Below are 22,379 nucleotides of genomic sequence, written 5' to 3' on the forward strand. Positions count from 1 at the left end.
CGCATGCAGGGATGGTCGGGTGATCGATCTGCATGTTACATGCGCGCCATCCTTACTTGGTTGTGCTCGCGTTGCACTATTGCATCCTACGTCTCGAGCGGAGAAGGCCTCGGCAATGTTACACTGTCTCCTCGAAGGCGGAGAAGGCCTCGGCAATGTTACACTGGTGGGTGCGTTCACTTCAGTGAGCCAATTGTGGACCGCATAGACCCAGTCGATGCCAATTGTGGCGGGGGGAAGGGGTCGGGGGCAGCCACATAGTCGATGCTCACGTACGGGTGGAAGAAGTCGCTCAGTTGCCAGTACACTCCCTGCGAGTACACAAACTTGTGCCCACGCGCCAAGGCAACAAACTCGTAAAGGCGCTTCAGGTGAATGACATCGCCTAGCTCCTGGTAGAAGCTCAGCAGCTCTGGGTCCGAGGCGTTCACCTTGGTGACGGTGGCTGCGTGCAGTGTGAAGCGCGAGGTGTTCATCAGTGGGAACGACCCGCTGTCGCTGATGCGGCTGAGATACTCCAGCAAATTTTGTGCGCCCGTGTTGCACGTCACGTCCTCTATGCGGTCGGGGGCGCCGGCCTCCTTGCCCGTCACCCGGAACGGCTGGTACAGTGCGGAGTGGTTGTACAGGGGCATGAAATCGGAGGCCAGACGATTGAGGTGCTCCCCGCGCACCTTCAGCACCGGCTTGAGCGCCTTGGTCCAGTGCTTGGGGCCCCAAAACAGCCCCCCGGTGCAGTTCGGGCAGTCCGGAGGCCTCAGGCAGTAGCGAGCATTCCATGGTGTTTGTCCGGAGAGATGTGGGACGATGCCTCCGACGAGAGATGTGGTGGAGTCGAATTCCATGGTGTAGTTCCGGGCTACGCCTTGATCAACAACCTCGAATGCGACAGCAGTGTGGTAGAGGTGCATGCGATCGGTAATGTCCCCGACAGAGGGAAGGGGGAAGGGGGGGGGGGGGAGAATCGAGAAGAGCGGAGCCTGCAGCCAGTAAATGGTCACAACTGCGTTGGCCGAGAATCGCGGCATGTCAATCCCGTCGTTGCAGAAGGTTGCCGTCGGCGTCGTGTCCGGCGCGGGCGCAAAGGCGCGAACTGCAATGAAGTAGGGGAGCAAGATCGTGATCTTCATCTTGAGGAGGGTCGAGCCGCGGCGCCTATGGCACGCCCGGCGTGAGCTTCGCGACGAGGCCGCCGGGAGGCCGAGGTGGGCGCAGCCGCTTTGGCGGCATTGGATGTGAGTGCACGAACAGCTATATGGCATTGTGGAGATGTACGGGGTCTGGAATGCGAGGGGAGGGGAGGGGGGACAAAGTGTCGGTTAGCCTGCGGAAAGGGGGGGAGGGGGGGCGGGCGGGGCGGGGCGGCGGGGGCAGCGGCGGGGGCGGGGGGGGGGGGGCTCAAGAGGGCATACATGTCAGGCGGCAGCTGGCTGGCAAAGGAGGCGGCGGACAGGTTGCGATTTCGGGAAGCGGTGGTCTGGAGGCGGCGGCGGCTCGGCGGAGGGTGGCGGGGGCGGCGGAGGGCGGCGGCGGTGAGGGCTGCGGAGGCAGCAACCCGAGCGGTGGGCGCTGCGCCCGCGTCAAGAGGGAGCCGCGCGTATGGGGAGGCGTCGGCGATGGGGTCGGCGACGTTGAGCGTCAAGGCGACGAGGTTGTAAGGAAGAATTTTGGGCCTGCTATGGCACGGTGTGGTGGTGGGTTGATATATGAGCCGGATGGGAGGGGGAGGAGCAGGCGCGCATCCGCGTGTTGGCAGCCGGGGCGGGGGTGGGTGGGTAGAGCAAGATGCCGGGGAGGACAGTGTTCCTCTCCGCGTGCCCCCTCGTCCAGCAAAGGTGGCTCTGCGCCCGCGTCAAGAGGCGCGCGCCGCGAGCGCAGGGGGAGGCGCTCGCCTTGATGCCGAAGCCGGCGGTGATGAAGGCGTCGGCGATGGGGTCTGCGACGTTGAGCGTCAAGGCGACGAGGTCGGGGCAGGAGGAGGTGGACGGCAAAGCGGTGAACGAGTCGGTGGTGCTGAAGTCGGAGGTGAGCTGAGAGACCCGAGCGCCGAGGCAGAACCCACACGCAGCGAGAGAGCTCCCTCTCCGCCGACGTAGCAGACATTGCCCGGCACGAAGAGCGTCAAGGGTACGCGCACGCCAGCCGCCGCCGTTGGGGTCGCAGTCGCCCGTGGGCTGGGGTCGAGGGTCGGGAGCCGCTGTGTGTCGCGCGCGCTGTGGGTGTCTTCTCGGTGCGTGTCAGATCTAAGATGGAGTCCATGCGCCGGCAAACCTGAATCGTCGCCTACACAAGCAGAATGCGCGGGGCGTCAGAGCGCCGGCCGGGCGGAGCGGGCGGAGCGGCGTATGTGCGAGGGAACGCCTGGATTCTTGATGGAGCAATCGTCGTAGCTTGATTGAGCAATCGTCGCTGCCGAGTTTTTTTTGTGTGCGCCTTCGTTGTTAATAGTACAAACCCAATGGTCCTCTGCGAGCGGTCCTCCGTTGCAGTCACGCACACGCACACGCCATGCCGCACCGCGCGCCCGCCCACCGCCCCGCCCAGGCGGGAAAGAGACGAGGAGATGGGACAGCGAAGGAGGAGTACGAGCACGTATGGGAGGGTTCAGTAATGCGCCACGCTGCCCGGCGTCTCTCACTTTCCGGGACAGCCCCGCCCTATTTTCTCCTTTCCGGGCACGTGGGTCGCGACGCATAACCTAGCCCATTTTGACTTTCTAGATTGTGAGCTAAGCCCTGCTCGCAACCCTCGAGTTTGATCGGATTGTGAGCGCGCTGGTAGTAGTCCTGGGCGTCACCAGTCACACTGTGAGTCTGTGAGTGAGCGGAGCTGCTCATAGTCCTAGAAGAAGTAGGATTGCGAGCGTGGGTGCTCACAATCGCACAGAGATGCTACGATTGCGAGGAGTGCTGCTCACAATCCTTTGTGTGTGTGCACACAGTCCTCAGAGACAAATGTTCATCAGAGTCACCTAAAAAGACGAAAAGAAAGTTCTTTTTCCGGAGTCGCTTAGGCGGCTCCAGTGGTGTACCTGTGTTAGTGCCAGTGCGCGCCAGTCCCGTGCCCAGTCCTGTGCCCAGTGTTGTGCGAGGGAGTTTTATTGTAAAATTCTTTTTCCTCCTCAGGCCGGCGCGCTGGCCGACGAGTCGGCGAGGGTCGCACCCAGCTATCTGGACCGCTGGCGCGGTGGGGTGGACATCGCGAAGAAAAGATAACCGATCATCATGGCTGCGAAAAGAATTTGCCAATTCTGCCCTCTACTTAACCGTACTTAATCGGGAGCATCGAACTTGCGCGGCGACCTTACGAGTGCACCAATACTCGTCAGCGAGCGCGGGAATATTATCGAGACCAGTCCTGCGCACCCCTTGAAGGCGTAGTCTCCCACACTCTGCACAGACGCCGGAATGGAGATGGAGGTGAGCGAGGAGGCGCGAGCGAACGCCCAGCCACCGATGCTGGTGACTGAGCAGGCAATACTGACCGACTCGAGGCCGGTCGCGCGTGCAAAGGCGCCGTCGCCAATCGTTTTAACAGAGCTGGGGATGACGATCGATTTGATACCCGCACAGCCCTGGAATGCCCAGTCGCCTATGCTTGTCACCGACTCCGGAATCGTCACGTTTTGCAGCGACGTGCATCGGTAGAAGGCGCCGTCGCCAATAGTCCTGAGGGTGTTTGGGAGCCTCAAGGAAGTCAGCGTCAGGCAGGAGGCAAACACTCCGTCCCTGGGTGCAGCTCGCACGCAGCACCTGCTCCATCAGCGGGAAGGTCTTTACAAAGCTGCCCTCCTGGGCGCAGCTCACATGCAGCACCTGCTCCATCAGCGGGAAGGTCTTCAGCTCCGCATGCTGCAGGAAAGCCAGCATATGCTCAACGTGACGCATTCTCTGGAGCAGGAGCGGTCGCGTGAGGTTGAAGGCCGACCGATAGATCCTCTCGTCGGCCAGGTTAATGTAAAGGGATCTGTTGTGCGTGGGCGAGGGCATCTCGTGTGCGTGGACGCGGGAGACGATGATAGGACGGACGAATTCATCCAAGAGCAATTGTGGCCGTGGCCGCTGTTTTCTCGACAGAGAGGGCCGCGCGGCGGCCTCTCTCTCGAGACCTGAGAAGCCGCCGCAGTGGTTTTTCTTGGTTGGTTGGATTGGGGCCTCGGCGCGCTCGTCGTGTGTGTGCGCGCGCGACATGGTCGGATCTAGCGACCAGCGGGCAGACACGCGAGAAGTGTTGTCATCATCAACAGAGTAACAACCAAGGACTGACCGACCTCGAGACAACCGACGTGTGGCCGTGTGTGTGTCTCAAAAAGGCGTCGTAAAACAATACTGGTGGAGTTCAGACGCCACCAGCCTCCTCTTCCCGCGCCACCAGCTTATCGCGAAGGCCAACGACACCCAAGTCGAAGTTCTTTCGCAAGCTCACCTGCTCCTTCTCGGGCAGTGCCGCCATTGCTGCGTCATAGGCCTCACGCACCGCAGTGTACGCAGCACGAACCTCCTCGAGGTCGGCCTTGAAATCATCCGAGCTGCGGTCGTCGTCGTCGAGCAAGTCGCTCAGCAGCAGGTTAGCCTCGGCGAGTTCGTCGGAGAGGTGATCGGCTGGCGAGCGGCCCGACAAAGGCCGGTGCGGAATCCGTGATGCGAGCCTCGGCATGGCGTGCTGCCTCCCTCCGCAATGCAGGCGGCCGACGCCGCGACGCGCGAGTGATGCGAGCATCGTAGCGAGCGCGAGGACTGCCCGAGGGACCAGAGGAGACAAAGCGGCCCCGCACAAAGCGTGCCGATCGCCTGCGTAACGCACGGGCGGCGAAGACACAGAAAGAATTCAACGCCGCGGGTGCGGACAGGCGCGTGCAGAAAAAAAATCTCCCACAGATTATTTCTTCCAGGGCACCCCAATCGACCCCAAGTCCTCCTGGAGGACCTGCTCGGGCTGTCGACTCGTTGGGCTGAGAGTCGCTTGCGAAGGCACCCGAAACATTTTCTGTCGCCTCGAGGGCAAAAAACGAAGGCGCTCTCAAAAAAGAATAAACAATTCCCGTGATGAAGCCACGGACCGCCTCGATTCCTCCTCCACAAGGCATGCCGCCGCGTTCGAGCTCCTCCTCCCACACCGCCCCGCCGCGCCGCGCACGGCTCTATTCTGCCGAAGGGTTCAGCCTGTGCCTCTCGCTAGCGCGCCCGTTTGAGCTGGTTATCTGGGTTGTGGCGCACGCCCGCCACGGTCGCTCGTTTGGGTCCCACCGCCTCCTCACCCATGCGCGCCGATCGAGGCGTGGGACAGCTGACGAGCGTTGTCCCTGTACGCGTGCAGGAGCATTTTTCTACGCCGCTGCTTCATCGCGCGTCCATGATGTCCGACTTGATGCCAAGCCATCGTCCCAGTGTATCGCCACGCCCAACCCAGCTTTTTCCCAATAGGTACCCTCCCAATAAGCCGAAGCCATCCCTGGCGTACGTTGCGGCGCAGCGCACAGCGAACCAGGCGCCGCAGCAGGATTCGCTGGAAGACGCCCGCTCAAAGGCCCCCTTCTGGATGCTCCAGTCGGTGCTCGGCTCAAGCGTGCCCGATGAGAACTGTGAAGTCGAGCTCGACATGGCCACGTGGCTAAATGCAAAAAAACCAAAAGGCACGTACCTGTACAACAATGTCGACTTTGTCCCCGTGCTCAAGCAGGTGGACCAGGCAAACGGCGGAAACCCTCCGCCTCCCGCCTTGGTTGGAGCGCCGGTGCATCTCTCTGTGCGCGCAAGAGAGCGCTCGAGAGCGCACATCCCCGAACGGCTTGAGGTTTAATAGGTTTTCGGCAAGTACATTACGATGGGCTCCGTCTTCGCGACCGCGAACAACGCGAGCGCAGCCAATGCGCTCGAAGACCGATTCTTCCTCGTCAAGGTGGAGGACGGCTCCTCATATTGCATCGGGGGGGTGACCTTCGCCCCCGCCGGCTCGTACATCCTCTCCTTCTCGGCCACCGAGCCGGGTGCGGGTGCGTTCGGGGAAGGGGTCGAGCAAGACGGCATCTGCGGGTGCATTGGGGAGGACGGCTGGGCGGCCGAAGAGCTGAAGCCGCTGGGATGTGACGGGCCCAAGTACTGTGTCTACACGAACCAGCTGAAGGTGCCCACGACACGACCGCGCCACACGCCCTGCACACATTCAGCCAGAGCACCCGCTCTCCCCTCTAGGTGCACGCGAAGATGTTCAACGGCATCCCCGACCCCGATGACCCCCCCGTTGACACCGTTGTGTCGAACCCGCTGAAGGGCCTGAAAAAGGCGGCTCGCCAATGGCGCATGTCCCGCTTTTCATTTGTCGGCCTATGATGCCGGCGCTTCACTGTAGGTGCTCGAGGAGTGCCACTTCAAGGACGGCGGCAAGGAGATCACGATCGTGGGGTGGAGCCTCGGCGGCGCCCAGGCTCAGATTGCTGCGGTCCGAATCGCCGTCGAGTACAAAGCCAAGGTGCGGCTCATCACTTTCGACTCCATCATGGCCTTCACGCCAGACTCGGCCGCGACGATCGCTGGCACGTTGATCGCCGACGACAAGGTCCTGCGCTACGACGACTTCCCGGAGCCGGGCAAGATCAACGCGCAGCGGCGCGACTCAAGGACATGCCGTTCGAGAGAGAGAGATTGAGCACTCCCCCGCGAATACTGAATTTTGAGTAGGTGGGTGGAGAATGACTCGCCGGCGTCGATCGCCCCCTTCAATTGCGCGATGATTGGATGCTGCCCCTTCAGCCCACACAAGATCAAGTACGCGGGCTGCTACCCCTTCATGAGCAGAGTTGGCCACGGCCACATCTCAAAGGCGCTGATCCTGAGCGGCTACCACGCCGGATTGCTGCCGTGCGGCGGAGGTACGCAGAGATCCAGCGCGATCTATCGGAGACTTAGTGAGGTCCTGGTGAGGACACCCTCTGCTGCCTCAGGCACGCCTACCTGGACCAACCTCGGCTGCATCCCAAAGAATCTGTGCTTCCTGTGCGACTCCAACCCGACCTACCCAGACAAATCGTTTTATTCGAAGCCGCCGGTGTCGGACAACCGCATGTACGTGACCAAGGCAGCAAACCTCTCGCGCTGCTTCGTATGCGGGTACTGCTTCTGCGTCCCGCAGGCGGCCAAGATCCACGGCAGTGGCGCCTTCCTGCTCTGGATGCTCTACAAGGGGGCGTACCAGAACCAGGACGCGACCGAGGGCATCTCGATCTACCAGCCAAAGGTGGTGATCCCGCCGGTCCCGGAGATGGACCGCTCTTAGACGCGGACAGGGCTGCCCAGCAAGAGGGCATGACGGGCGGGCGGGTAATGCCGCCTTCCCACCTCTCCCACTCACCCGTTGCGTTGCGCCTTTTGGCCCTTGCATGTATTGTAGGCGCTCTCCCCCTCTCTCGCACGTCTCCCCTTTCTCCTCGCGTGATCCGGTCTGCCGCCTCTCTCTTGAAGTCTCGCGTGTGTATACGACCCAAGGGAGGGATAGGGAAACGGCACGCTTCCGCCACCACACAGGGATTTCCATGAAGAAGTGGGAGTGCGGAGTAACAAAAAGATTTTTCAGCATAATGCATAAAGACGATTGTGCTGAGCGCGCCAGGGCACGCCACAGCGCCGCGGCGATGTCTCAGTGCGGCCCGTTTCCCTCCAACAGCTCCAACGCCTCCCCTCAACTCCTCGTAGTGCTACGCGGCCAGGCCTTCCGCACGGGCGGCCAGCACTCGCGGAGAAGCGCCGAGAGCGGCAGCACTCAGTGGCGAGCGTTGAGAAGCGTGCGGTCACGTGTCCTCTCGCCGGCGGTATTTCCACCTTGCATATCTTTCTTTGTACTTGAAATTTCGTCTTGTCCTTTCGCCTGCGGAAACGTTCAGCTCTCCCTAGATGTCCCCTTCGCCACGTCATATGTCCGAGTGTTGTTGACAGGTGGACAGTGTGACTCCTCGGGGTTTCTAGGGAGTCTTGAGGAAAAGAAAGAAAACGGACAACCCAAGGGAGGGATGGGAGGACGGCACGCCGCCACCACACAGGGATTTTAAGGAGAGAGAGGGGTGTGAGGGAGTCTTGAGGTGTGCAAGTCGCTGGGACGAAAAACAGCTCTCTCACACAGCAGACAGGCTCGACAGAGGTGCGGACTGGCGCGTGCTAGCACTAACACAGGCAAACCCAAAACAGAAAATCAAAAGAAAAGGTTCCCATTTTACGCCATTTCGCGCGTCCCTGCCACCACGAACATTGGCGAGTTCCAGAAGCAGTGAGCCTCAACGAGATGGGGCGGAAGCGACCGCCCGTGCCCTCGGTCAGACTCCAAAGCGCCACGAATGCCTCGCGGGGCCCGTGCGCTCGCCGGCTCCGCTCCTGCTTCTGCTGCTGCTGCAACTCGTTCAGTGGGGTTCTCGACCTCATGCGATCCCGCCAGAAAAGAATTTGCGATGCGCTTCATTATCGGCGACGTGTTTGGAAAGCTCCCCCTGCTACGCCGTCGTGACTGAGTTCATCACGCCGTGCTTCCGCTCGGTCCCTCCCCTCACTACGAGTGGCTGGGCCATGGAGTTCATCGACGGAGGCTACATGCTCGTCGGCGGTTCCAGCTACAACACGACTGCGGGAAACGTGTACGACTCCCTCGAAGTTGCGGTCGAGGACGGCGCGCTCGTGATCAATCTGGTGGCCCTGCCCAATGAGTTCTTCTTTACACTCTTCGCAGTCTATTGGATGTTCATGATGCTCGAAAGGGTGCAGCAAGCGAGGCTTGCTACTGCAAAGGCGATGAGGAAGCTTATCGATACGTCCAAGGTTCCGAAGGCACACGGCGAACATCCCAACACGATGCGGCCCTCTGGCCGCTCCTCCGGCCGCTCCTCCGCATCGCTCCGATCGCTGGTCGATGACGAGGGAGCGCTGCACAGCAGCCGGCTGTCAAAGGAGCTCGATTCTGCTGGCCGAGCCGAGGAGAGTCACCTCGGGCCGCTAGACTGGCTCCTCCACCGCCACCATGGCCATCCACGAGGAGAGGAAGATGAGAGAGAGCCGGCGCCCTCGCTTAGCGGCGATGGCTTTGTTAGCCGGGAGGCGATGGAGAGATGCCTCGACGTCTTGGAGAGCGCCGCCGACGTGGAAGAGGGCATGCGCCAGCTGCGGGCCACAGACCGGATGTGCTTCTACATGCACGGGCAGCGCCTTCGGAAGATGCTCGCACTTAGGCTTGCGGCGGACGCAGCCGCCGAGCATCGATTCCGAAAGGCCGCGCAGCCCGCGCTGCAGGCCACGCTCTGCTGGGAGCGTGCGACCGCAGAGCGTGCGATCGCCGCCGGCGAGAGGCAAGAAGGGCATGTCGAACCAGCTACTGCCCAAGAAGGTCGAGGCTTTTGCTGGGCGGCGCGTCATCGCTTTGTCGGCAGGAGGGTACCACAGCATCGCCCTCACCGCCGACGGCGCTGTCTGGAGCTGGGGCTGGGGACACTATGGCCAGTTGGGCCACGGCAACCAGCAGCGCCAGCTGCAGCGCCAGCTGCTGCCCAAGAAGATCGAGGCCTTTGCGGCGCGGCGCGTCGTCGCTGTGTCGGCAGGGGAAGTCCACAGCCTCGCCCTCACCGCCGATGGCGCTGTCTTCGCTTGGGGCCAGGGCGAAGATGCCCGCCTAGGCCACGGAGAGGACCTGTCGAACCAGCTGCTGCCGAAGAAGATCGAGGTGTGGTCGCGGGAGTGAGAAGGGGGGGGGGGGGTTCGGGCACTGGAGCTAGCTGGCGAGTGCGGCGCGGTCGGTGTCACGTGCGGCGAGGCAGGGTCGCACCCCTATTATGTATAAACACTGCAGTTTGCTCTCGCCCACATGTGTGCTGATGGCCTTTAGCCGGCGGTCTGGGGCCGGGGAGGCGCGGCTTTGCGCCTGAGCTGCGTCCTGCGTGAGCAGGCCAGCGCATGCAGCAAGGCCTTTTCCGCTGCGTATCTCCGCCTCACGGAGGCCAGCTGGAGCTGCCCACTCGCACGCGCGGACGCGCGGGGCGTCTGGCCGCGCAGCATCACACGCACCGGGGGATAAAATGTGCAAAGGGACATGCGTCATGCGGCGAGCGCCAGCCAGACAGCGGCCCGCAATGCGAGTGAACCTGGACGTACAGCCGTACGGCTCTAACTAGCGTACACGTTACAGTTGTACAAGGTGGAGACGATCCGCTCGGCGCTCTCCCTCCCGAAAGGGACGCTGGTCGCGATGCTCCAGGTCGCGCACACCACCCCCTCTCTGTCGGGTGCTTGTCTGAGATCAGAGGGGATCTGTAGCTGTCGGGTGCTGTCGGAGCTGTCGGGTGTTGCTGTCAGACGCTGTCGGAGCTGTCAGACCGTCAGGCTGCTGCTGCTGTCAGACCGTTGGGCCGGTGCTGTCAGGTGCTGTCAAGTGGTGCTGTCCGGGGCGCTGTCAGGCTCTGACACACACCAGCCACACTTATGACACTATCAAGAGGAGACCAGCAGGACTCTGCTGCACATACTCTAGTCTCTACTCTGCCTCCGGTCCCACCATCTTCTTCATGGTGGACGTCACCATCTTCTTGTCTGCCGCACTGAGAGAATAGCAGAGAGGCCAGGCAGGGTGGAGTGCTTCTTCAGGTACACCTTGCTGATGATCTGGTAGTTGCTGGTCCAGCGGAAGGCCTCCCCATCGTTGTCGCTCGTCAGCTTGTAGTACTCTTGCACGCTCTGTTCTGGTAGCGCGGGCCGTCTAGGGGGGTCCCGTCACCCTTCACCTCACGGTACCACCGGAGGATAAAGAGGCCCTTGGGGTCATTGATGAAGACCCCGTTGCTGCGCTGACTCATCGAGAGCTGGCGCCCAGGTACTCTGCGCTCGAGCTGCCAGTGGCACGGCGCGCACGTCTACCGTGCCGGCGGCGGCGGCGGCCGCCTGGGGGGAGCGCAGATGGCGGCGCAGGCGCAGGCGGCGGCGGCGGCACAGACGGCGGCGGCCACCCCACCCAGACGCCGTAGGCATATATGACTGTAGGGCCCCAGAAGGCTAGCTGGTAGCTTCATTTGTAGTAGCACAGCCGCGGGTCCGCAGAGGTGGGGCGGGAGGGTCGAGAGAGAGAGAGACCCATGACCATCCATGACTAGATGGACCAAACTCACATGCACATGTCTTTGCACGTAATAGTTTTTTATACCCTCTCAAGCTCATGGGGCACAAGAAAGATAGGCTGCACGGCCTGTGTACGGTCTGTGCTGCGGCTGTCGGGCTGGTCGGGCTGTCGGGCTGTCAGCGCTGCTGTCAGGCCACTGTGTGCTGTCGGGCTGTCGGGCAGCTGTCAGGCTGTCACGTTAGGGCCTGACAGCGACGGGTCACCTCTGATGTCAGGCTCTGCTGTCAGGCTGTCAGATAAAGGGTGGACCGTGAGTTGAGGAAATCGGAGGACGCGACCCACTTCGCCACAGACGGTCCCGCGCCTCGCCGCTATGACGGCGACACGGCCGCAGCTCGTGTGCGTGTCGCCGTCTTTGTCCGGAGTGAATACTCCAACGCGCTCGTCGGTGACGGTGTCCTCCAACCTGCGCCGCGCTCGGCGAACCTCGACAGCGCCTTCGATGGCATGCAGCTCTTTGCGCCTGAAGCTTGGAGAGCAGCTCCTCTGCTGCTCACACGCTCTGCACAGACGGCACAGCCTATTGTGCGGCTGCCACAGCTGTGACAGCGATGGGCTCGCCCTCACTGGCCCTCAGTCACTTGTGCTGCGGCTTGTGTGAGCGACACTGCTCGGCGACTGCCGGCACACTGTGAGACCATGGGTGTGAGGTAAACCCACGCTACCAGCTTCTACTCTCTTAGTGAGAAGACTTGTCTACTGGCTGGAGCCGAGCAGGAGGGCCCGGCGCACAACCCCTGGTCAACTCACGGGGTCCACAGCACCCCGTACGTGCTGCGGTCAGGCTGTCAGAGAAAGTGTGCTGTCAACGCTGTTAGGCTGTCGGGCACTGTCAGGCGCTGCGTCAAAGGTTTGCTGTCAGGCTGTCAGCCAGGGCTCAGTGTCTGTAGACTGTACCCACCCCACTGAAACCTCTCATATATGGCCACCACTCAACGACATTCGACACAGAGTCCAGAGATGCGACTCATCGGCTAGCCTGCTCGCCCTGCAGCTCGCTGATGAGGCGCAACATCGCCGCGGTCAGGTCGGCGTGCGCCTATCCACACGCCGTCGCCAGCTGTTGAACGTGCAACCCGCCCACGCGTGAGCACGCACCTCCCTCGCACGCCTCGGGCGAGAGCGGCGGCCGCCGCAGCAGCCTCGCCGCGGCGTCGACGTACTCCGCGCTGCGCATCCCCGTGAGGACGACGTCGACGGCGGGGGCGTGCATCGCGTAGAGCAGCGCGATGTCCTCGAGGGCGAGCGACGCCGCGTCGGGAAGGTGCGGCGCGAGCGCCTCGCGCGCGGTGTTTCGCACGAGCGCCGCCGCCGGAAGCGTCGGCCGCCCGTCCCGCAGCGTCAAGTGGCGCGCCTGTTCAGGCCAAAGACGTGAAGAGACGCTGTTCACAGCGTCCGCACCGTCCCGTGGCGTCAGGTGGCGCGCCGAGGTGAGGCCAAAGCCGCCGCCGAGCCCTTCGGCGGGCGGGATTGCGTGCAGCGGCCGGTGGCTCAGTACGGTGAAACCGCGCGCTCTCGCCTCTGCCACCGGGGCGGAGGCGCTGCCAGCGACGGCGTCGGGCTCAAGCAAGTTCACCGGGAGCTGCACCACGCTGCACCGATCCGCCGCCGCGCCGCAGCCCTCCTCGGCGGCGCGCACCACCTTCGCGAGCAGTCAGTCAGTCAGTGGGACACACGGTCCTAGCACGGACGACGGGGCACACGCACTCGCGGAACACAGGGCATTGCACACGAGGCTGTTGTGTGCGTTCTCAGGGAAAGGCATCACCACAGACCTTCGCGAGCTCGACCGCCTAATGAAATTCAACCAACCGGCCACTCATCACTGGGTCAATTCGCCGCACCACCCGCGCGAGCATCGACCGCCTCCGCGTCGTTCGCGCGCCCGCTCACGCCGTACCGGCAGCCGACGAGGTTCGAGCTGACGCCGAAGCGACCGCCGTGGCACGCGGCCAGCGCGGCAAAGGCGTCTCCGAGGCGGGCGTAGAAGCCATCGTACAGGTCCTCGCATCGACCGCTGTCATCGGCTGCAACGGCAGCGGCGGAGGTGGCGGCGGCGGTATGGCGGCCTCGTGCGAGCTGGTCGGCGATAAAGAACTCTGCGGAATACAGCGGCCGAGATGACAGCCGAGGTGCAGCCGAGGTGCAGCCGAGGTGCAGCCGAGGTGTCATCTCGGCTGCATGTCGGACCGGGGTTGTGCAGCAGGACGACGTCGGGCGGCGATCCGAGCGCGGCCGACGAGCGCCACACACTGTGCTCGATGTACTCGGGCGAGATGCAGTGCCTGTGAGGTCGAGAGAGGGGTCGAAGTGTCGCGGAAGCGCCGCGTGAGCGAACTGGGCGGGCGGACCACGCGTCAGGAGAGAGCTTGAGGACGCCCGGCCACGGACTCCCGCGCAGCTCCCGCTCCTGCACGGACGTTTTGCGAGATCCGCGGCGTCAGCGAGGCGGCCTCACATGTTGTGCTGAAGCGGGCAGCACTCCAGAGGCGCTCACCCGTGCGTCAGCCAGGTCGGCGCCCTGCAGGACGCCAACCTTGGTGACCACCGTTAGCTCCCGCTCTTTCCCCCTGTGTTCGCGCCACTCACGCACGACTCTGCCCACAATCCGCTCGCTCTCGCCGTAGTTTGGCGAAGTGTCGATGAGTCCGCACACCCCGAGGTCAAGTGAGCGGCGGAGGGCGGAGGCGTGGGCTGCAGTCGAGATGCGGTGCGCGCCAAACCCCAGTCGTGGTGGCATCTCGGCGTCCGCCGAGCGTGCATTTCGCGCCAGGGTTCCGGTTCTCTAGCGTGTTGCGCGCGCCACGGCGTGCGGAGGCGACTGCAGCTTCAGCGAGCGTGAGAGCGCGGTGAGCCGCCCACCACAAGCCACTCAAGAGGGGTAGTGTCTTTTTAAATCTCCAATGCTCCTGCAATCGTTCACGAATATCAGACGTTTAACAAACTTTCGCACGCTCAGCGCCTCGATGAGGTCACATGGACCACCAAGAACTGGCACGGGCTGCAGATGCAGCGCTTGTCTGTCGTTCTCCACACCGCCGTGGCGTGGCAGACGGTGAACGAGCTAGCGTGCGGGGACAGCGGCATTGTGCACGGTGCTAAGTGCATTGCCGCTCTTAACGGAGTCGCTTAGGCGGCTCCGGTGGTGTGCCGGTGATAGTACTAGCACGCGCCAGTTCGCACCTGTGTCGAGCCTGTGTGCTGTGAGAGAGAGTTGTTTTGTTTAAATTCTCTTTTCCTAGGTCCTTTTACTTGCTGGCTCTTATACGAGCGGCTTCAGAGGAGCTGCGGTCAGCGCCGTCGGCGTGACGGTCTCGCTCCAGAGACGCCAGTGTGCGTGAGTGTGGCCTCGTCACCGCCGTGTGTTGAATGCACGCCGTGACACTGCTCACTGTGGCCTGCTTGCGATAGTCGCTGCCCGGCGACCGACGAGCGGCTTCTGCTCCGGAGCTGCGGTCAGCGCCGTCGGCGTGACGGTCTCTGTCCAGAGACGCCAGTGTGCGTGAGTGTGGCCTCATCACCGCCGTGTGTTGACAGTACGCCGTGACACTGCTCACTGTGTGCTGCTTGCTGCTCTGCGCCGAGAGAGACGCGACGCGCTTACTGCTGTGTATCTTCGTGGAAAGCGAGCGTGATTTTGCGACTGCGCGAAGGCGCCACGGGCGATCCGTCAATGTCATCCGGGTATGTCGCGGATCGTCAATAACACCGTACACAGCCGTACACCGTACATGTCAAGGGCGAGAGACGCGCTCGTGTTGAGGCGCAGTGAAACCACCCCCTTCCCAACCGTCTCAGGGACGGACGCATTTGCCCCCTTTCAAAGGCGGTTTCGAAGTTGATGAGACCTCGTCCCCCCCAAACCAATGAAAAGCGTAAAAAGAGGCGCGGAACAGGCCGGAAGCGCCGCTTGGACGTGGGTCACACAATGGCAGCGCTCCAGACGCGCTCTGGTAGCTGCCAATGAAGCTGCAGCCCATCGCGCACGCGCCGGACGGCCGCTGCACCTCCACTGCAGTGCCCTCCTGCACCGAGCGACGCGTCAAACCTTTCTTGCTGCCCATGACCGCCGGCGGCTCCGAGCTCGGGCGAGCGAGCCCTGGCTGAGCTGAGCCACTGCGGTCGCAATTGCAGCGCTGCGGTCGGTGCAGAGTGGCCGTGCGCGTACGGCGTCGTACGCGCACGGCCGCTCTGCCTCAGTGGCGTGCGGCTTGGGCCAACTGGAGGTCGCTCTCCGACCTCGCTCGCCGAGCTCACAACCCGGCGCGAGCCGCATTGAGTGGAAGTTCGACTTCAGCTGCCGCGAGTGGATGGACTGCCTTGTCGAGTGCGAGCAGTTGGGCTCCGCCGGAAGCACGAGGTGCAACACGTTCTCTGGGCGCCAGCAGACGCGAGCGCGCGAGCGCGTGTTGAACCGGACGCTCCAGAGCAACACTCAAGAGATACACTCGAAGGGGGGCGCACGTTTTTTTATTCGGGTTTCGTGGGTTATAGTGCACTATGGACGACGAAACCGAAGACGGTTGGCCCCGGGGTGGTTTCACTGCGGTGGGTGAAGCGCCGCGCCAGGTGCGTCACAGGCACACACCCCAACACACACGTACACGTGTCGTACGACGAAGCATTCATGCTACTATGCAAGCGCCCGTCTCAACTTTCATGATGATGCGACTTGCGCAGGACAACTCGATCATGGACAACATCGACTACAAAGCGAAGGTCGGCTTCGTGCCGGCTGGCGACGGCGGCCGAGTCACAATCGTCCTCTCGTTTGCGTCGGAATCCCCTCCGCTCCTCGGAGCCGAGGTGCCTGTCTATGCGCGTGTTCATCCTATCAGCGCGATCTTCCCGTCCCAGCTGTCGGTCGGGGGTGATGGTCGGCGTCGGCGCGCGCCGCCCAACGCGGCGGCGGTGGGCGTCATGTGGCGGGCGTCGGACTAGCCCGCCGCCTTAATGTGCTTGAGCAAGTAGCCCGCCTGCAAATGCAGCGTTTGTCAGTCGTCCTCCACACCGCTGTGGCGTGGCAGACGGTGAACGAGCTAGCGTGCGGGGAGAGCGCATTGTGCATGGTGCGTTGCGTGAATTCTTTCCCTGTGTGTTAGTGCCAGTGCGAGCCAGTCCCGTGCCCAGTCCTGTGCCCAGTGTCGTGCGAGGGAGTTTTGTTGTAAAATTCTTTCCCTGCTCGCGGTGCAAGGAGAAGCAGCCCCTGGGCACGAGCGACTTACACGTATGCAGACTCGTGACGAGGCGGTCGGGCAGCGCGTCCGAGCCGCTGGCGTTCTCCTCCTCCTCCTCCTGGCTGCGTTTGCTGTATTTTACGCCGGCATTGGCGGACTCAGCGTCTCTCTCATCGCTTCCCGCTTTTCTGAGGCGACGGACACTCAGCCGATCGAGGAGTACTCCCTCACCGACCGCCGTCATGCTCCGCTTCCGAAGGGATGCCATCCGGTGCCGTGGTGGATGCAGACTCGGATCGATAAAGCAGTCAACGAGGCCATGGCGAAGCAGGTCCCTTCGCCGCCGTCACCCAACCGGGTGCGGCTGCCGGGTAAGATCCCGGTGCCGGGGCTGGAGCTGGTGCAGTTCGGCGCGATCACCACGCGCAAGAGCACGGAGGCGGTCGAGGTTGGCGCGTGCTGGGACGACGACGCGTCTCGCTGGCTCCAGATGTGGCCCGACCGGCTCACGATACGGTTGTACGCGATGCAGATCGGGCTCACCTCCTTAGAAGCGGAAGACGTTTCCGCTGTATTCGTGCCCCTCATATCCACACGCTGCTCTGACTGCTCTGCGCGATACCGTACTCCCACCCTTGAGGTTGGCGTGTTCAGCACGTAGGCTCACCTTTGCGTACGACCTGATGGAGTACAGCGCGCGGGTGGGCGGCGGCGAGGGAGAGATGGAGGCGTTCGGCTACCTCTTCCTCGACGTCGACCTCCACGGCCTCACGTCGAACCACACGCTCGCAGACTGCGACGGCCGCTTCTCCGTGACCGAGGTGACACTCTCTGGCGTCATCCGAAACCACAAGGAGGGCGGCGAGTGGAGCGACGCGCTCGCATTGCTCACTTGCCACGGCCCGCCGCCTGCGGACTGGCGTGGCTCCTTCCCGCGCCCGCGTGGCATGCTCCACGACGTCAACGAGAGGCTTGGCAGGGAGCTGCCCGCCCTGCAGGACAGAGTGCGCAAGGCGCGCGCGCTATGCGTCCTCCTCTGCGTGCTGGTGCTGCTCGGGGCCTCGCTCGCCTGGGGGGCTGTGAACAGCGTCTCTTCACACCTCTCGCTGTGAACAGGTGCTGCTTGGCGCAGCCTTGCTGCACCTCTCTTGCACGCGCGTCGACTTCGACGGGCGCGAGCCGGGCAAGACCAGCCTTCGCGTCGTCCTCCAACGGTGGCTCACACCGCTCACCCACGCGCACCGGGCCGTGCACTTTGAATGCCGTGCCGGCTCCTGCCTCCTCGAGCGTGGAGTCGCGAGGGGCTAGCCTGGCCCTTGCCCCCCCACCTCGTGTGTGCGGAGAAGTTCACCGTACCTGCCCGCACCTTAGGTGGCAGGGTCGCACGCGCGGGCGACTCCTCGCCGCCCTCTGCTGGCTCGACTGCACGATGCTCGCGCTGCTGGCGCTGCTGCTCTGCACCGCCGTCGTGCTCGCGTCGCGTCGCGCCTTTGAGCAGCCGCAGATCGCGCCGCCGCCGCCGCCCTACACGTGCGATTGCTCGTGGACGGAGACATACAGCTGCCCCGGCACGGCCTCGCCGCCGCCGCCGCCGCCGCCCGCGGCCTTCCGTTTCTCGCTCGACGAGGCGACGTGGCGCGACGCTTTCGGCGATGTGTCTGACCTCTTCCACCCGCACGCTACGCCGGACCACAGCCATTGCTTCGCCTTTTGCTGCCCGGGCGGTGCGCACACGCGCGGCTTTTGGAGCCTCGTCCCGAAGTCCTTCCGGACCGGGCTTCTGTTTGGAGGCGAGGGCGCCTGACGGATCGGGCGCGCCAGCCTGCGCCCACGCGGCCTTTGCCCACTCTCTCGACGATTGATCGAGACACCTTCTCCCCTCTCCAGACTTCGTTGCCATACTTGGAAATTAATGTTTCGGCAAACCCCACCTCCTGATCTCGGCTGATCTCCGCCCCATCTCGGCTCATCTCGTGCGTCGTGGTCGTGCAGGCTGCACACTGGTTGGGTAGTAGTCTAAGTTCTGAGCCTCGAGGCTGAACGGGTCTAAGTGTGGCTAGCCACGCTGGAGTGCTTGCGCGGTCTAAGATCAGCGGGAGCCTCTTACATCGGCTAAGTCGGCCGTGGCACGGCCTGGGGCCAGGAGGCTCCTCCACCGTGATCAACGATACGGCGCAGCCCCCAAATTTTCTTCGCCTGCGGCGGGCTATCGATCCTCTTCATGCTTAGCAATCGCCGCCTCAGCATCCTCCTCTTCCGACTTTCGTTGCTGCTCCTTCATTCTTGAGCGACGTCTAGCCAAACAGTTCTCACATGACACGAAGCTCCTCAAGCTTAATCAAACGTGTGACGGTGAAGGCGTGAAGCCTGTGTGTGCTGGTCCTCTTTGAACGATCCGCGCGTGAGGTAGCATAGGGCCTTGTTGGCAGCAGCCAGCTTGTTGCGCTGCTTCGTTGCGATGAGCTGATTGGGATCGCAGAAGTGCATGCCAAGCACCGCCACGATCTTGAAGCAGAACACATCGCAACCGCATCGTCCGCACTGCCATCGGCATGCCGCGCCCGCCGCTTCGCCGCAGCCGCCTTAAGGCACGCATTAGCGGCAGCACCACATGGTACGGTGCGCGTACTTGAGCAGGCGTTGCGCGCCGTGAGTAGCGCACTGGCCCTGGGAGAAGGCGATATGGCGTCGTGCGCGGCATACGTTGGTCGGACGCGTCCAGGTATTTCGGGTAAACCTGGAGGCTTTTCAGGTATACCCGGGTTTTGCCCGGAGTGGCCTTATGTCGTCTAAGTTCATGGCCCCCGACCATACAGCGTCTAAGTCTGAGCCCGGCTCGGTGCGGGGGCTAAGTTGAGCGCTCGCTCGCTGCAGAGGCTAAGTGTAGAGCGACCCTCTAGCCCTACTACCCAACCATTGGCTGCACCTGCTTGCACCTGCACGCTGCAGGGAGCCTCGGCCCTCGCCGCGCTCCGGCGAAGAAGGAAGATTTTTTGCAGCGATGTCACATGTCAGAAAAAAAATGCTTTTACCTGCGAAAGGCGCTACTCTCCCCCTCCCGTCGCTTGTCCCCCTTGGTGGCGCGCCTCTCCCGTCTCCCCCCCCAGCTCTCGGTAAAGCCGTATCGCGTAAAGCCGTACTGCACGAGGCTACTGTACCGCCGTGGGGGCCGGCCCCGCCTACGGCTTTATCCCGTATCCGTGTGCGCACACCGCGCCAAGCCCCGGGGGTCAGCCGCGCTTCTCTAGTCGTTTCGACCTTCCGCGTAGCGAAAGGGGCGGAGTCCGGCGAAGGCGTTGCGTGTCAAAACAGAGGTTAAGTTCGGCAGAGGCCCAGAGCTACCTAGATCTGTCATCTGACCAGCCGCCGGCGTGAGGAGAGGGGGCACACACAAAAAGAGTTTGAGACACAACACAAAGCGACACAACGGCCACTGCGGTTCGTGTGCTTACGTCGCCGGCTTGCACGTCGATGGCTCGCGCCCCACCTCGCTACCTCTTCTTGGACTTTGGCCTCGCCTTGTACTTGGCCCAGCACTCGCCGTGAACCTTGCCCCCGTCCGCCTCGTAGTATCTTCCGTCGAACTTGCCCTGCACCTTGGCGACTGGCTCGCCGCAGTGAAGGCACCTTGGCGCCGCGGCGACTTGATACGCCGCGTAGCACTCGCCGTGCACCTTCCCCTTGCCCTCCACCTCCATGAACCGCCCGTCAAACTTGCCCTCCACCTTGCACACCGGCGCGCCGCAGTGTATGCACTTGGGGGCGCTCGCCTGCTTGAAGGCGGCGTAGCACTCCGCGTGGCACTTGCCGCCTTCGACGAGGTTGTAGGGTAAGGGTTAGGGGGAGGGGGAGGCTTAGGGTATTGGTGGCACTGCGGCGCGCCCTCGACGTTGTAGAACTTGCCCGAGAACTTCCCCTCGACCTTGCTCACGGGCGCACCGCAGTGGACGCAGCCCTCGGCGCTCGACTGCTGGAACGCCTTGCTGCACTCGCTGTGCACGTACTTTGCGTTCAGCCCGCTGCCAAATGCGACCCACGGCAGCTTGACCAGCTTGCCGCACTGTGGACAGTTTGGCCGCGGCTCGGTCGGCACCGGGATCAGCTTTGACGGCCCGAGCGTGCAGATCTGCATATGGTACGTCTTTGGCTCGGCGATGCTCGGGCCGCTGCCGCCGGCACCGTTCTCGCCCATCAGGGCTGGCACGATGACGGCGCCGCCCCCTCGCGTGGTCGCCTGCGCAGCAAGTGTCCGAGAAGGGTCGCGGCGAGGGCCGTGAGATGAGGGCGCGCCACGTACCCTAGTCGAGCGGCGAGGGGCGGCTAGCACGGTGGCGAGGTCGAAAGCGGTGAGGGGCGCGGCGGGAAGGATGGCGGGGCGGGCGGGCGGGCGGGTGGGGGGTGGGGGCGAGGGGTGCCTCGACGGCGGAAAAGCGGCCGAGGCGGAAGACGGGCTCCTGCAGGCGCTCCCCGAACTTGAGCACGCGCTTTCCGACCGCCTCCGACGGCGGGCCCTCCATCAGCATCGGCGCAATGGCGAGCGAGACCTTGTGGTCTCGCGTGCCTCGCGCCGTCTGCAGACAAACCACCATGCGGGACCCTGCGGCCACCTGTGAGCGCGTGGCCCGGCTGAGGGAAGGGGCGGTGGTGGCGGCGGGGGAAGCGGGGGGGGGGGGGGGGGGGCTTGCAGGGTCGGTGCGTTGCGCCTGCAGGTGGTACTGCGGGAACAGATGCCACTGGCCCGTCTCGGTGCTCTCGGGTTGCCACTCCCCCACCACGGCGTGCACCGTCCACTCGGGCAGCAGCTCGAGGTGTCGGCAGCACTCGAGGCGGTGGAAGTTGGCTTGCCAGTCGGCGACGGTCATCCACCACGTCCCGTCCGACACTTGCTGCCCCGTGCCGACGTTCCTTCCGAGCAGACGCTGCGACTCGGGCGCGACGCGTGTCCAGGACGAGTCGGCGTCGGACCAGGCGCCGTCCCACTCTAGACCTCGCCCCCACGGGTTGCGCACCTGCACCAGCTTCGCCGACTTGCCACCGACGAGCCTCACCTCGAGCGCGCGCAGGATGCCATACGCGTGGTTCGGGATGATGCCACGCCGGATGGCGTCAGCCTGGCGCGAGCAGCAAACTACCGCACCCTCGTCGAGCAGTGAGTTCAGCAGCGTCCACGCCTCCTCGGCCGCACCAGAGCCCTTGAACCGCGGCTCCGCTTGTTCGCCTCCAATGCCGATGCGCGAGGGGAGGCCGCCGGTCAGGTCCTGGAGCGCCTCGGCCTCGGAGCCGCCGATAATCGCGCTGAAGGACCCGTAGAGCTTTGCGTACGCCTTCTCCGCCAGCATGACCCAGATCTCGACAGTGCCACTCTTGACGGCAGAGCGGGCAAACGCCTGCCAGAGGGGCGACGGCGGACAGCGGCGGGGTCAGAGCGCAAGGGAGAGAGCCTAGGAGAGCGCGGGGCGGGTGGCTGCAGCCGCAGAAAGGGCGCAGAGGTGGCAGGGGCTTCGCTGGCGTGGAGAGCGACTGTTGCGTGGAAATCGGGCGGACGCGGGCGGGCGGCGGTGCGAGCGCCGGCTGGCCCTTTGCGTCGCACGGCAGGAAGTCGTCGATCACGACCGTGCGCCACTCTCCGCCGCGGCAGACGCGCACCTGCGCACCCACGGGCGTCGGCGTCCGCATGGCACAGGGCTGCGCTCGCTCGCGCGGCAGACGCGACGGGCGCACCGCGTACAGCCCCTCGCCAGTGTACTGCTGCTCCGACTCGGGGTGGTCACCATCCTTGTCGAGGATGAGGTCCTGCATGAGGAGACGAGGACGTGTCTTGCTCAAACTGACAAGCTGACCTCGGGAAATGGGAACGCGCTATTATGTGTCTCGTGTCGCTCTGTGTGGCCGTCTCCTCTTCTCGCTTGCGTCCCACCCGGTATCCAGTCCAGTCGCTGCCCTGATTGTTCTTCACCTCTCTACCCACCTGCCTTCCTGGGTCTACGAGGACTCAGGCTGCCGGCGCCATCCACCCTCCGCTTTGGACTGTAGCGGGGTGGTGGCGCCTCGCACCCCCACGTA

General features: G+C 63.6%; 5 protein-coding genes across 5 annotated transcripts; 2 read left to right on the forward strand and 3 right to left on the reverse strand.

The window, feature by feature from the left end:
• Positions 1–3,361: 3,361 nt before the first annotated feature.
• On the reverse strand, positions 3,362–3,718 carry EMIHUDRAFT_57689 (hypothetical protein; the record flags this gene model as incomplete). The annotated part of the gene is made up of 1 exon (XM_005766468.1): positions 3,362–3,718. A coding segment is annotated over one exon (357 nt), but the record flags the coding sequence as incomplete, so codon positions are not given.
• A 1,341-nt stretch (positions 3,719–5,059) lies between these two features.
• EMIHUDRAFT_436974 (hypothetical protein) lies at positions 5,060–7,551 on the forward strand. The gene is made up of 7 exons (XM_005766469.1): positions 5,060–5,082; positions 5,317–5,357; positions 5,424–5,733; positions 5,803–6,123; positions 6,192–6,281; positions 6,349–6,868; positions 6,941–7,551. The coding sequence occupies exons 2-6, from the start codon at positions 5,353–5,355 to the stop codon at positions 6,643–6,645; spliced, it is 1,023 nt and encodes a 340-aa protein (XP_005766526.1). The 5' UTR covers positions 5,060–5,082; positions 5,317–5,352; the 3' UTR covers positions 6,646–6,868; positions 6,941–7,551.
• A 4,472-nt stretch (positions 7,552–12,023) lies between these two features.
• Positions 12,024–13,988, reverse strand: EMIHUDRAFT_436978 (hypothetical protein). The gene is made up of 7 exons (XM_005766470.1): positions 13,637–13,988; positions 13,491–13,549; positions 13,330–13,424; positions 13,003–13,238; positions 12,566–12,929; positions 12,251–12,493; positions 12,024–12,178 (listed from the first exon to the last, which is right to left on the reverse strand). Exons 1-5 carry the CDS (start codon positions 13,877–13,879, stop codon positions 12,891–12,893), a joined length of 672 nt encoding a protein of 223 aa, XP_005766527.1. The 5' UTR covers positions 13,880–13,988; the 3' UTR covers positions 12,024–12,178; positions 12,251–12,493; positions 12,566–12,890.
• A 2,380-nt stretch (positions 13,989–16,368) lies between these two features.
• Positions 16,369–19,324, forward strand: EMIHUDRAFT_436981 (hypothetical protein; the record flags this gene model as incomplete). The annotated part of the gene is made up of 5 exons (XM_005766471.1): positions 16,369–16,853; positions 16,978–17,362; positions 17,433–17,530; positions 17,688–18,315; positions 19,260–19,324. The coding sequence occupies 4 exons, from the start codon at positions 16,369–16,371 to the stop codon at positions 18,118–18,120; spliced, it is 1,401 nt and encodes a 466-aa protein (XP_005766528.1). The 3' UTR covers positions 18,121–18,315; positions 19,260–19,324.
• Positions 19,325–19,546: 222 nt separating this feature from the next.
• On the reverse strand, positions 19,547–22,115 carry EMIHUDRAFT_212097 (hypothetical protein; the record flags this gene model as incomplete). Its single annotated transcript, XM_005766472.1, has 7 exons — positions 19,547–19,574; positions 19,812–20,127; positions 20,256–20,550; positions 20,738–20,923; positions 21,101–21,703; positions 21,861–21,962; positions 22,038–22,115. The coding sequence occupies 7 exons, from the start codon at positions 22,113–22,115 to the stop codon at positions 19,547–19,549; spliced, it is 1,608 nt and encodes a 535-aa protein (XP_005766529.1).
• Between the last annotated feature and the right edge of the window lie 264 nt (positions 22,116–22,379).

The sequence above is a fragment of the Emiliania huxleyi genome (assembly GCF_000372725.1).
Source record: "Emiliania huxleyi CCMP1516 unplaced genomic scaffold EMIHUscaffold_51, whole genome shotgun sequence".
In the NCBI taxonomy this organism is placed as follows: domain Eukaryota; phylum Haptophyta; order Isochrysidales; family Noelaerhabdaceae; genus Emiliania; species Emiliania huxleyi.

What these genes read in the sequence shown, in the direction of transcription:
- EMIHUDRAFT_436974 (XM_005766469.1), top strand. An exon ending in CCGCCTTGGTTGGAGCGCCG is followed by an intron (nt 5,734 to 5,802) that starts GTGCATCTCTCT and finishes GAGGTTTAATAG; the next exon opens with GTTTTCGGCAAGTACATTAC. An exon ending in TCTACACGAACCAGCTGAAG is followed by an intron (nt 6,124 to 6,191) that starts GTGCCCACGACA and finishes TCTCCCCTCTAG; the next exon opens with GTGCACGCGAAGATGTTCAA.
- EMIHUDRAFT_436978 (XM_005766470.1), bottom strand. Translation starts at nt 13,879, where the DNA reads ATGCCACCACGACTGGGGTTTGGCGCGCACCGCATCTCGACTGCAGCC. An exon ending in CCGACCTGGCTGACGCACGG is followed by an intron (nt 13,550 to 13,636) that starts GTGAGCGCCTCT and finishes ACGTCCGTGCAG; the next exon opens with GAGCGGGAGCTGCGCGGGAG. An exon ending in AAGCTCTCTCCTGACGCGTG is followed by an intron (nt 13,425 to 13,490) that starts GTCCGCCCGCCC and finishes TCGACCTCACAG; the next exon opens with GCACTGCATCTCGCCCGAGT.